The following is a 13,387-nucleotide window of genomic DNA, read 5'->3' on the forward strand; positions in this document are numbered from 1 at the left end:
TAGAGACGGAGGGAGTATGGTTTGTTTTGTGTTGGGAATAGGGGAAATAATTACTACTTAGTGAGTGGAGTGCCAGTTCGTGATGATGGAAAAGCTATCTATAGAGTAATCATTGTTCAACAGTGTGGCTGGAGAGATGGCTCAGTGGTTAGAAGTGTGTGTTACTCTTCCAGAGTTCGATTCCTAACACCCTGTCAGGTGGCTCGTTATTGCCTGGAACTCGAAGGCGCGCGCGCGCGTGCTCACACACACACACACACACACAATTTCTAAAAAGTTATTTAAATTATGAAAAGGGTTAGGTATGTTTTGGCATAATTAAAATACGTACATGTCAAGCAAGTCACAGGATAGGAGAACTGAGCGTTTTATTTTCTGCCACTCCAGCCCATACCAAGACCCCACACTTCAAAAGCAGGGTGTGTGTGTGTGTGTTTGTGTGTGTGTGTGTGTGTACTGCCAGTTCACACACCCACAGCATCTTCTCATCGAAGGTCCTGGGGTGGAGATAGAGCCGACAGAGTATTGATTAAGGAGTTTTGACTTTGCAACACCTATCTTCTCCAGGATCATTTGCAGCCCCATCCCAGTCTCTACCTGGCTCTGCTTCCACTAGGCTTTATAATGGCCAGGTAGTCTCTTCCACTTCCTCCTCACAGTTACTCATCGCAGTTCGCTAGAAGTCTACAATCAAATGGGTTTTAGTGTATATAAACAATGTGCAACCATCGCCACAATCTAGTTCCAGAACATTCCAACTCTCACTTCGCCTTTCCAAGCCCCCGCGGCTCACCATGGAAGCTACCAGTAAATTTCACTAATTATTATCCGTGCTAATCGATATCTCATAACTAGATTTTTGTTGTTGTTGTTGTTAAGAAACGACCTCTTAAAGGCTCTGCGCCTTTTACCATCGAAGGATCGGTGCTCTACAAGGCGCCCTGGCAAGGGCGGCTCGGGACTCGATTGGTGGTGCCTGAGTGCCGCACGCGCCTGCGCAGTAGCGGGCGTCCGGCTGGAGTCTTCGGGCGGGGAGTCCCTCGGAGCGGCCCGGAGTGGCGGTGCGGCTGCGCGACCCCCGACGGCGGCTGCGGCTGCGTGTGCGCGACTCGGGACGGCCGCGCCATGGCGGACGAAGAGCTCGAGGCGCTGAGGAAGCAGAGGCTGGCGGAGCTGCAGGCCAAGCATGGGGTGAGCGGCGCCGCCCTCGGCCGGGGCCTCCCGCCCCGCCGTCCGCCCGGGGCCGCCGCAGCCTCGCGCGGGTCGGGGGGTGAGCGCCCTCGGGTCGCCCCCACGCCGCGGCCGCCGTCGAGCCTGGTGCCAGCCCCGCCGGGATTCTTGTGGCCTCGCTGAGCGGAAGTCAGCGCCGTGGAGACAGGGTCCCCCGAGTGCGGAGGACACCGGCCCGACGGCGTGCCCCGGGCGGGAGGCGGACACTGGACCCTGGGGATGGGGCTAAGCCCCCGCGCTGCCGCCTAGGAGGGAGCCCCGCCCGTAACCGAGCCCCAGGGCAAACGCTAGTGATGGTGGGTGGTGGCCGCGGTGGCAGCACCCTTTGAACCAGCATCCCTCGGGCCACGCCAGGGATGCTTCTCCAGACAGTCTAACCAACCATGGGCGAAACTAGGGCTCACGATCCAGGGAATGTGCGTGTTCTCAAAGATTCTATTAGATTGTGACTTTAGAAGCTCGTCCTCACTGTGTGAACGCGGGGTCGGGGGTGGAGGTTAGCCTGGGCCACAGTACTTGCCTAGTATGCTTGACACCTTCCCTCCCCTCCCCGGGTTCCATGCTCAGCCCTTTCGTATTTAATAAAACAAAACATTGCAAATGGAAACCGGCTCCTTGATTGTTGGGAGGCCTGGGGTCCACTTCAGGAGCCTGTTATTGGAGGGAGAAAAAAAAAATCGAATAAGCCCTTTACTTTTGTTTTATTTATTTGTTATTTTACTTTGAGATAGGTCCTCTCTGTCAGTAGCCCAGACTGGCGTGTAACTTGAGTTCCTCTTGCCTCCCTCCTAAGTACCAACTAGAGTTATAGACGTCACCTCATCTTTCCCCCCGACACTGCAATACCTTCTATTTTCCTCTCTTCTTTTGAGGTTCCACTCGATTAAAAGGTAAAATTATCTTTTATTTCAGGATCCTGGTGATGCAGCCCAACAGGAAGCAAAGCAAAGGTATGGGCTAGAATTGGAACTTTCCGGAAGGGTGGCTTCACAGATTTGCCTCTTTTATTCAGTAATTGTGATTGGTATGTGACTGTTAACAAATTTCCTAACGTAGTGATTTTCTAATACGTCTGAATCAGAGTAATTCCCTTTTTAGTTTGATTCAGTAAACACTCACGGTGTTCCCTTAATGCCTTGTTTTAAAATTCTGCCCGATGCCTTTCTGCTGTGCATAATAATAGAATTACTTTGTAGGGATTTCTAGACCCAGGGCCTCACAGTAAATGTTCAGTAAGCATTAACTTACACTGCCGTTTTAGCCCTGCACATGGCAGAGCACTTTCACACAAACATATATTTGATGTGTGAATACACTCTAGTTTCTCCTCTGCCTTTTCTAGGGTATTTTTCAAATAGGAGCTTCCAGTCAAGTAGCCCCGGTTCCCCTCCCCCTCTTCCCTGGTGGCACAAATCCAGTTAGCAGCCGGCAAGGCTAAACCTCTATTTCCCCTTTCCACTCAGAGACCCTCATATATCTAGTCTGGAGTGCTTGGGAGGCCGAGACAGGATCTTGTGTTCAAGGCCTGCCTGGGCAACTTAGCAAGATCCTGTATCATACTGGGGGGGGGCGGGGGGGGAGAGAGCGACTGGGAATAATACAGTGGTAGAGCATTTCCAGCATCTGTAGAGCCCTGAGTACCAGTGTGACTAAAACAGTCTGATGCATCTTATAACTCATAGCGTCTGAGTTAGATTAAGGAACTCTGAGGAAATGGTCCTTGATAATAGGTACAACTAGCCCCAGCTGTCCTTTAATTTTGCCAAGACCAAGTCTGCTACTGTCTGCTTTGTGTAATAGATTCATTGGATGGTTGTCTTGGATAAATATTTTAAGTCTCCTATGTTGTAGAATATTATTTATTTTAAGATGTGTTACATTTGTTTATGCTGTAGAACATTTGCTTTAACGATGCAAAGATGTGTTGCATTCTTTTGTGTTGCATTTGTTTAACTCTGTGAAACTGTTACTTTACTTAAAACACCTGATTGGTCTTAATAAATAGCTGAATGGCCAGTAGCAAGGCAGGAGAAAAGGATAGGCGAGGCTGGCAGTCAGAGAGAGTAAATGCGAGGATTAAGCAACGTGAAAGGAGGAGGACATCAGGGGCCAGCCATGCAGTAAAGAAAGGTATACAGAATAGAGAAAGATAAAAGCAGAGGCAAAAGATAAACGGGATAATTTAAGTTTAGAAAAGCTGGCTAGAAACAAATCAAGCTAAGGCTGGGCGTTCATAAGTAAGAATAAGACTGTGATTTATTTGGGAGCTGGGTGGCGGGCCCTGAGGAGCCAAAAGAGCAAAGAGCAAAACACAACCAACTGCCTTCTACTTAAAGACTTAAAGCAGAGTGAGGTGGCACAGTCACCTGGGAGGCTGAGGAAGAAAGTAGAAGAGTTTGAGATCAGCCTTGGCTACACAGTGAATTCCGGGCCAGCCTGAGTCCTGTAAGTTTAAAGCCGTGTGCCACAGTTGCTACTTGAGTATTCAGGAAGAAGCAAGAATGACTGCAGAGTTAGACTTTCACAGGGTCTGGTTCTTCCTGGGCCACAGACTCTCCATAGGTTTCTGTATCCTCCCTAAAGAAAGTACCCTTGGTCTCTCTTCATCTCTGAGACCCCACTACAGATTTGTGCTATGTGTCATACTGGATGCTTGGTGGTTGAATTGAAATACTACTTCATGAAATAGTGTCCTGCTATTCTGGTAGATTTACAGTCACAGGCTGGCTCTTTGAAGACAGTCTGTACAGCCTGTGAACATAGTGGCCCGATGGGTGACTCAACAGGTAGGGGCGCTTGCCAGCAAGCCCGATGACGTGAGTTCAGTCCTCAGGACCCACATGGTGAGAGGAGAGAACTGACTCCGCACAATTGTTCTCCAACCCCCAATTGTGCGCCGAGTTGTGTCCCCCCCCAATGAATGAATGAATGAATAAGTAAATTTGAAGTTTCTTTTAAAGAGGCATTGAGTAAGTGACTTTGTACTCAGCATGCTAACAGCTTAGTTCTAATCTTGTGTGACCTATGTTTTGTTGTAGGGAAGCAGAAATGAGAAACAGTATCTTAGCCCAAGTTCTGGATCAGTCAGCCCGGGCCAGGTGTAAGCATCTTCAATTTCCTTTATTCCATAAAGTTGGCTTGAGGTAATTGGATGGGTAGATACATATATGTAGATGGTTATTGGTCTCGTCAGAGCAAATGTTTAAAATACTTGAAATACATTGTAAGAGGTAGGAAGTTTATAACCCTGGAGAAGAGTTATTTTCTTGAAGCACGGTCCCTTCCTTAGGATGATGCCCCTTGAGGACATTTTCAGTAGAGTTCATAAGCATTTACTCTTGAATAGTTAGTCACAGAGTGGGCAGTTAGGGATTGATTGCATTCTGGGTTTTAGTGTTATGGCTGGAGTTCTCATAGTAAGATCTAGAAAGAAGACCATGTAGAAAGGAAAGAATGAGCCAGTTGGAGTAAACTAGCATCTTTTCTATTGGAAACTGAGTCCAGCCCCCGTTTTGAAGAGGCCACTGTGATGGATCATGCCATTACTTCATAGGCAGCTATATATAGTCAGAAGCAGAAAAGCACGAGTTTAGAACCTGAGAACTTGAGTTTAACCTTGGCTCTCCCACCACACTTGAGCTTGAGAGGCATCACCATGCTGTCTGCCCTAACTACCCTTTGCCTGTTGGCAGACATGAACTTGTGAAGAACTTTGGAAGTGTCAGTAGATAGTTTTAAAGTATAATTAGTGCATTTAGTCTTCATGCTTTTTTGTGTATTTTTTCTTTTCTTTTTTAGTAAGTAACTTAGCACTTGTAAAACCTGAAAAAACTAAAGCAGTAGAGAACTACCTTATACAGATGGCACGGTACGGACAACTAAGCGGGAAGGTAAGCCCAGACTGCCCGAAGGAGCGTGGTACCCTACAGTCTGAAACCCTGGCTTTGGGGCTGGCAGATGGCACAGTAGTAACAGTGCTTGCTGTCTTTGCAGAAGACTGGAGCTTGGTTCTCAGTGCCCACACCAGGCAGCTCACAGCCGCTTATAACTGCAGCTCCAGCTTCCCAGGGCCCTTTCTGACTTCCACACAAGCATGTGGTGCATATAGACACATCGAAGCAAACTACTCGTGCACATGAATTTTTAAAACTTAAAAAAAATCAGCTGCACCAAGTAATTTTCGTATTTGAATATAGAATTCTTGCTGACTCAGAAAGTTTTTAAAGGACAGAATAATCACCTCCACTGTAAATCTTGAGTGATGATTGCCTGTCCGAAAATGCTCAGCATTCTTTTCTGGCATTGTGTGGGATATGGTGTTAGTGTGACACAGTGACTATTAGAGTCATCAGGCTCATACTGTTCCTGCAGTGGAAATAGGGTTTGTCAACATGAATTAAAATACCACCACTGTTTGCAGAAGTGAGGTTGTTTCGCGCTTGTGAGGAGAGGTTCAAGTCCCTGTGTGTCTGTGTGGCTGTATTACCCGGAGGATTATATTTGGGAAATCCAATCTTCAAGCTTCAGTGGCCACAGAAGGCCAGCCTGCACTGGGAGCTGGAAAGAACCAGCTTTTCTGATGTTGGTTTTTTCTAAGGGTGCTTTCTCTGGGGTGGTGTGGGCAGAGGTGTCTATCTATGCCGATGACCTTTCACACAGTCGTTGTCATTGCCTTGCTAGCAGTGACAAAGATGGCCTCAAGCCTGCTGGCTTTCCTGAGGAGCTGCCCCTCTAATCCCTCCTGATGTAGTCCTGTACCTTGGAGAGACTTTACCGTGATTGCTTAGAGAAGCTGTTTGCTCTGAACCACTTTTTCTTTCTGGTTATAGGTGTCAGAACAAGGCCTAATAGAAATACTTGAGAAAGTCAGCCAACAGACAGAAAAGAAGACAACAGTTAAAGTAAGTGCCCTGCGTGCATGTGTGCAAGCTTGTGTCAGGCGCTCAGTGTGTGCCCAAGCAGTCAGTGCCTCGGAGCTTTAGACAGAGTCTGCAGTGTGCTGGGAAGAGTCTGACTCTACTCTATGGAGAGTGTAAATGTTAAGATTCTTACCTCTCAAATTTCCCCTCTCCACTTAGTAAGTCATTTCAAAGACTCACACAAAAAAGCCTCACTTGAGTAAATAAAAATGTTTTTCTCAGAGAATCTGAGGCTTTATAAAGTGTCTGACATTCCTTTAATTTCCCCCTAGTTCAACAGAAGAAAAGTAATGGACTCTGATGAAGATGAAGATTACTAAGGAAATGCTCAGACAGACTTACAGAGCAGTGTCTAGGGCAGTTACAACCTTTAAATGTTTACTTTGTTTATTATCTATATATGCCTTTTGAAAAAAATAAACTTGTTGCTCAAACTAAAGCAGTTTGAGTGTTTCAGAATCACAGGCAACTCACAAGAAGATCTGTTTTGGGCAGTCGTTCCCTCCCTTCCAAAAACTTTTAAATGGTGGCAGTGCAAGTTTACCCATTGCCGCTGGACATTAACGTGGTGGAGGATTAGAAGCTGTGCCATCATGCCTCAGCAGCCAGAGACTTCAAGGGAACGAAAACCCTGGGCAACTGAATCAGCTTTAAGATCTCAGCACATCCAGCATTCTTCAGGCAGAACTTGCAAAAGCAAGGACATGTCCTTTCGCTGCAGGTAGCATTTCAGATTTAATTTACTTTTCAGAGGCGTTGCGTGTCCATTATCCAACAAATACCACTCTGATCAAAACAACTAGAATGTTACTTTTGCGAAATACCTAGGACACCCTGTGGTAACTGTTGAACGGTGACATGTTTACAAGGGGAGTAGGCTGGAGTGATGGTTGAGTGCCGACGAACACAGGACACAAGTTCTTTTCCCAACACCCATGTCGGGCAGCTCACAACAGCCTGTGCCTCCAACTCCTGGGGCTCATACACCCTCTGGCCCCAGAAACCTACGCATGACCTCCCTTACAAACACTACTTGACTAAAAAAAATGCAAGTAACTAAACTGTCAGTTTGTGTTCAGGATTGCACCATCAGAGTTGGGATCTGCTGAAGGGTTTTGTGGGGGATTTTGTTGAGAGGGTTTTGTTGAATATGTTGAATTTGTTGTTACTGTTATGTCCAAAGCTGGTCTCAACTCTCCATTTAGCCAAGGATGACCTCAGGCTCATGATCTTCCTGCCTCCACATCTCTAGTGCTCAGATTACATACATGTACCACCACACCTGGTATGTGTGGTGTTAGGACTTGAACATAGAACTTCATGAGTATTAAGGGAACAATGCTAACTGAGACACAGCCTCAAATTACCACTTACGCTTACAATTTGCTTTATGGCGCATATGAAATGCTAGAAAGATACACGACATGTCTGTGCAAATGGTGTTACATGTTTCATTAAAATCACCAGTCCTAATGGCTGAGGTGCCATAAAGGACACCTGGGAATGGAAAGTTAGTCCTGAAAACAGCTAGCATGCTATGTGTGGTCAGCCTGCCGGCATGGAGCTGCAAGTACTTGGAATTACAAACACACAGATTTGAGCTTTGCCAATTTTTAATAGCCATGTCAAGTTTTCCTTTCAAGTGGGGAAAGCAGCTGCAAAAACATGGAACAACAGTTGCTGTACACTGCTCCGCTCCCTGCAGTGGTCAGCACGAGGCTGCACTATCAAGCTGGAGCGCTCCACTCAGATGCCCGTGTCTGCCAGTAAACCACGAGGGCGCGGAGCCAGACTAGCGCACAGCAATAAAGTAGTGTTGTTAAAAATGAAATAGGAAGGGCTTCTTCAGAGGACCTGCATGGGAGCCCCAGCACCCACAGGGTGCCTCACAGCCACCTGTAACCCCAGTCGCAGGGGATCTGATGCCTTCTTTCCTATGTGGGTGTGAGGCACATAGACAGGAAAGCAGGTCAACACCCATCCTCACTGAATGGGAAAGAGTCTACAACTGACAGAGCACAAGGTCTCATTCTTTGTCAGCAGACTGCTTTCATTATTTCCTGTGCTGGTGCAGGCCTGTAATCACAATTCCTTGGGAAACTGAGGCAGTAGGAACAAAAGTTCAAGGCTAGCCTGGACGACTTAAGTACCACCAGGAGTGTCTTTGTGGGCACTTTGAGAATTGTGTATGCCATTGACCCATCTTCACTACATTGACCCTGAGCAGGTAGGTGTGACGGGTGGTGGTCTTCTCAGTGATCTAGCTGTGTGTCCCAGTCACTGTAAATACACTGCACCATCCCATAAGGATGCTTTCCATACAGTACAGTGTTGTGTAGGACCACCACTCTGAGCAGGTAGATGTGATGGTCTTCTCTGAGTGATCTAGGTGTGTGCCCTGGTGACCCTTAAATATAGGACACACTGCATCTATCCCATGAGGATGCTTTCTACACAGCACAGTGTTGTGTAGGCACTCCGCCATCTTCATTGCATCAGCTGGCCCATTTGCAAAAGATCATTGCAGCTGGGTGTGCTGAGGGATGGGGGAGACAGTCGTGGGCTCCTGAGTTGAATGTACACTTCCTCCTAGCCTGTGATTGCACATGGCCTCAGGGGCTAGTGTGTATGTGTAGAGGGGCAGAGAATGACTAAGGAAGGGGGCTCTATCTACACAGGCAGGAGTCATCATGCTGGACACAGACCTTCCGGTGTGATGACTATTAAGGCTTCCCACCCATTGCTCTGTAAGGAAACCCAATAAACCCAAAGGTTCCCCAGAGTGAACCCCTGTGTAATCATACCTTGCTTTGTCATTGGACCTCAGGAAGAAGGAATAGGCAAGTCCTATCTTCCCAGGGAGAAAATTTCACAACAGGTTTACAAAAGGGTGGCTGAGAAACTGCACAGCAAAATAAAAAAAGCTTGCGTGATATGTTCAAGAATCATAAAGTTTACTGTTTTCTTTTCCATCATTTGGCACATATCCAAGGCACATTAGAAAATTAGAAATCATAAATTACTTTGTAGAAAAATAATCAGCCCCTCCCTTCTATACATCGGCAAGTATCTCCAAGAATGTGCACAAAACCGCTCCCTCTTTACAAGTCCTTTGAAAATTGACTCGGGATGAACCCATGTTTGCAACATTAGGATCAGGAACATAAAAAAATAATAGAATCTATAGAAAGGTATAAAAAGGAATCGATGGCAACAAATTCTAAACTTAAACTCTGACCTGGCTTGTGCTGTAAGTTTTGAATTGGAATCAAAAGCCTTAAGATGTGCCAAAGCTGCTCTCTAGTAACCATCCATCAGGTGTGCTGTGTCAGGCTCTTAACGGAAAGGACGTGCACTGACCAGAGTGTCTGTGTTGGGAAAGTGACAGCCAACTTCCCCCATACGTGTGGTGCAGAACAAGGCAGGATGGTAGTTCTTTGCAGTGGGACGGGCATCCAAATGGCATCCAGGCACTTCCCAGTTCAAGGGTTTCCAGGTTCCATTTCCTCGTCCCAACAGGATGCTTCCCTGACTGGCATCCAGTTCCACTAGACTCACGTTACTTCTCTGACTTCTTCTGGACATGGAGATCCTTCTAGCATAGGCTTTGCTGCTTATCCACACCACAGCCAGCCAGCACCTTCCAGCCAAAGGAAGTCAGAATCTGATGGTGAAGCCTCTGCCCATAACCAAGAAATCCAAATACTAAGATGAAGGGGCTTATTCGTTCCCTACTATTAATTAGCTTTGAAGATGAGAGAGGGTGGTAAATCCAAGGGACAGTCTCTCAAGCCGGTTATTTGAAAGTATACTTAGTTCTAAGCTGTATTCATGCTCACCATCTTTGTGCAAACTTGTGTCTCGGTAGCAGGTATGCCAACCCTTACTGCTAAGACTGAGAAACACTAGCCTCTTGGGTGTTCAGGTGGCCAGTCACCTCTGGGACCTGGGGTATGGCTGTGTTGTTGACTGTGTGCCTGCGGACCATCCGCCTGTGTCCAGGAGCAGCCTGCCTCGGCACCGGCCTCTCTGGAAGCCCCTTGTTTCCTTCCTCAGAAGCCTGACATCTGCTCTGGTCTGATGATGGGTCATTTGGAATTCCTGAGACTCTTTGCTTCTCCGGCTGAGGAAAAGATAAAACTGAGATCATGGCTGTACTGTGTTTTAAACCACCACAGTAACATGAGCCCTGCCAGACAACACACTGAGAGCCCACAGGCAGTGACAATGTGATGTCCCTGTGGTGACGGTGTTTGCCGTGCTGTGTGTCTCCAGTCAACATGTGGTGTTGCTGCTCCTGCTTTTCTAGCAAGGAAACCACGCAGGAAGGGCATCCCACCGCCACACAGCAAGGGGTCATGTCCCTGCTCCTGGGTGTGTCCTGCCTAGGAGCAGGGACATCAGCAAGGCTATGGAAAAGTAAACGTGAAGTCAAATTTTGTCATGCAAGCTGGGCATGGATGGTAGTTCACACCGGTAACCCTAGCCCTTGGGAAACTGAGGCAGGATGAGTACCCTGAGTTTGAGGACAGTCTGTATTACAGTATGAAACTCAAGAAAAAGGCAGTGCTAACTTTCTTACACTAATTTGCATATGGATTGTTGGTAAGTTTTATGCAGCAAAGCTGTGGTATGCATGCCGTTCTTCCTCTACAGCAGCTGTGAAAGGCAGAATAGACTACATTGGGGTTTTTCTAATTGACTGATTCAGTAGGTAGCTGGGTACATAAGGAACTGTGTGGGGGGGGTTGTAACATTGTTATAACCTATGCACACATTGTTCTTATTTCAAATATTAAAAGACAGTATATTCTGGACTGTTCTGCTCTATTTATGCCGAATTGCAGCTTCCCATGTACACCATGGCTTTTCACTTCTCCCCAACTTTTTTAGCTCAGGACTGTAATTTTTTAATTTTTTTTCAAGACAGGGATTCACTCTGTAGCTCTGACTGGCCTGGAACTCCCTATATAAACCAGGCTGGCCTTGAACTCACAGAGATGCATCTACCTCTGCCTCCTAAATGCTGGGATTAAAGGTATGTGCCACCACTCCTTAAATCCACACTCTTGTCTGTTCCAATGCAGAGCTGAAGTTTTAACTGTTGCTAATGTTTATTGTAGACTTTTGTGTTTTCTGAGACAGGGTTTCTCCATGTAACAGCTTTGGCTGTCCTGGAACTCACTCTGTAGGCCAAGCTGGCCTTGAACTCACAGAGATCCACCTGCCTCTGCCTCCAGAGAGCTGGGACTAAAAGCGTGCCCCACCACTGCCCAGCTCTGCATTATTTTTTAAATGTAATCATTCACCTCATGCAGAGAACCTCCAGTAAGATCAGGCACACTTCTATCCCTTCCCATAGTTTCCCTTGAAGTTCTTTCCCTGAAACGCAAAATAAATCAGTATTAATCCAAAAACAAAAAAGGTAAACATCTGGGTAATGGTACAAAGCCTTCTGCTGGCCACAAGATGGCAGCATTGCATGCACAGTTAAAGCTACATGTATCCCAGCATCCCCTGGAAGCTAACCCTGGGTCAAAACCAAAGTCAACTTAAATTAATTACTCACTGGAACCTCCGCCCAGGGTTAACAAGGCAAAACTGTCTCCTAAAAGGCTCTTCTGGCAGATCGTACATTCTGGGATTCCCTGTGGGGGGGTTGGGGGGGAACAGTAAAACACATAAGAATTTCATAAGTAAAAGGGAACTTTAAAACTGCAGCACATGCTGGACTGTGGTGGCACACACCTTTAACCCTAGCACTTGGGAGGCAGAAGCAGATAGGTCTATCTCTGTGAGTTCAAGGCCAGCCTGGTCTACAGAGTGAGTTCCAGGGCAGCCAGAACCACACAGAAACCATGTTTCGAAAAACAAAACAAAAAAACCTGTAGCACATATAAGTTCTGTGATTTCTTAGCTTAGCAAAATTACAGAACAGTGTGGGATCTGCTTTAATTCTGGTACATAGCTTTCCCATGCTGGGCAAACCCTGGTAAAACAAAGCAAAGTCTTCATACTGATGCTTCTCAGCTGTGGCTGGTCATGGCCGAGGCCACCCTAGGAATTCGAGTGGGTTTATCTACGTGGTTGCAACTGCATTCAAACTCGGTTTTGAAAAGCTCATAAAACAGAATCCCCTTTTAATAACCTTCTTAAAAAGGAAGTACGCAAACACTGGTGGGCAGGTGCTGTCCTAACCACCATCACCCTTGGTGCCCTGCAAATTAAATCCAAGAACTCAATGGCTGAGAGGGTGTCTGTAGTACTACTCTTAGAAAGGACACACTTTGGTTCACAGGTGATACACGGCCACCTGGAACTCTGGCTCCAAGGGATCTGTCACCCTCTTCTGGACTCCCTGGGCATCTGCACTCATGTGCACACACAGACGTGTACATATATACGTAACTAAAAAGATCTTAAAAGCGGGCAGGCGTGGTAGGCAATGGACTAGCATTGCCAGGTCCTGGGTTACATTTTCATCCCAGTGGAGAAGGAACATCTGTGGAGCAGTGGCCCTCACCCTTCCTAATGCTGCCACCCTTTAACACAGTTCCTATGTTGTGGTGACCCCAACCATAACACTATTTTGTTCAAAAACAGCTCCTCGCCTGATGAATCATGATCTAGCATGGTTTCTATGGTCTCTGTACCCTTCCCTGTCATGACGATAATCACACTTTTCACTGGCAATGAAAACAGGGCTGGGGGCATGGCTCAGCAGAGGAACACATGCTTGGCACGTGAGAAGCATAGGTTGCTTGGTTAAAGTGCTTGTCATGGAAGAATGAAGATGCCAGAACCAAAGGCTCCGTGGTCAGAGCACTGGCTGCTGTTCCAGAGGATCCTGGTTTGGATCCCAGTGCTCATTCCAGTCCAGGGCATCCGATGCCTTCTTCTAGTCTCCAGGGGGTGCCAAGCACACATGGCACACAGACACACATGCAGGCCAGGTGTGGTGGCGCAGGCTTGCAATCTTAGCACTGGAAGTAGAGACAGGCAGAGTCCTTCCTTGATGGCCAGCCAGTCTAGCCTACTCCAGAGGCTCCAGCCTAGTGGGAAGCTGTCTGAAATACAAGCTGGGCGGCTCCTGAGGAATGACCTCCAGGGTTCTTCCCCACTCCTGGCCCCCTCTTTCTCACACACATGTGTGATGGGGATGTCCTTCTGTATATACGTTTCTTTTATTGGTTGATGAATAGAACACTGTTTGGCCAGGAGGCAGGAAGATAGGTGGG

At 47.0% G+C, this 13,387-nt stretch overlaps 2 protein-coding genes across 2 annotated transcripts in view; one reads left to right on the forward strand and one right to left on the reverse strand.

Moving 5' to 3' along the window:
• Positions 1 to 1,045: 1,045 nt before the first annotated feature.
• Pdcd5 (programmed cell death 5) lies at positions 1,046 to 6,588 on the forward strand. Its single transcript, XM_051207667.1, has 6 exons — positions 1,046 to 1,191; positions 2,143 to 2,180; positions 4,269 to 4,330; positions 5,029 to 5,120; positions 6,060 to 6,131; positions 6,422 to 6,588. Exons 1-6 carry the CDS (start codon positions 1,126 to 1,128, stop codon positions 6,467 to 6,469), a joined length of 378 nt encoding a protein of 125 aa, XP_051063624.1. The 5' UTR covers positions 1,046 to 1,125; the 3' UTR covers positions 6,470 to 6,588.
• Positions 6,589 to 9,079: 2,491 nt separating this feature from the next.
• The window catches only part of Ankrd27 (ankyrin repeat domain 27), a 46,294-nt gene continuing 41,986 nt past the window's right edge, over positions 9,080 to 13,387 (reverse strand). The window contains exons 27-29 of the mRNA XM_051207666.1: positions 11,719 to 11,797; positions 11,459 to 11,531; positions 9,080 to 10,272 (exon numbers count right to left, since the gene is read on the reverse strand). Of these exons, the coding sequence (XP_051063623.1) occupies positions 10,039 to 10,272; positions 11,459 to 11,531; positions 11,719 to 11,797 (386 nt within the window). The 3' untranslated portion in view covers positions 9,080 to 10,038. The remainder of the gene's footprint in view (positions 10,273 to 11,458; positions 11,532 to 11,718; positions 11,798 to 13,387) is intronic.

This window comes from Phodopus roborovskii, unplaced genomic scaffold (assembly GCF_943737965.1).
Source record: "Phodopus roborovskii unplaced genomic scaffold, PHOROB, whole genome shotgun sequence".
Classification (NCBI taxonomy): Eukaryota; Metazoa; Chordata; class Mammalia; order Rodentia; family Cricetidae; genus Phodopus; species Phodopus roborovskii.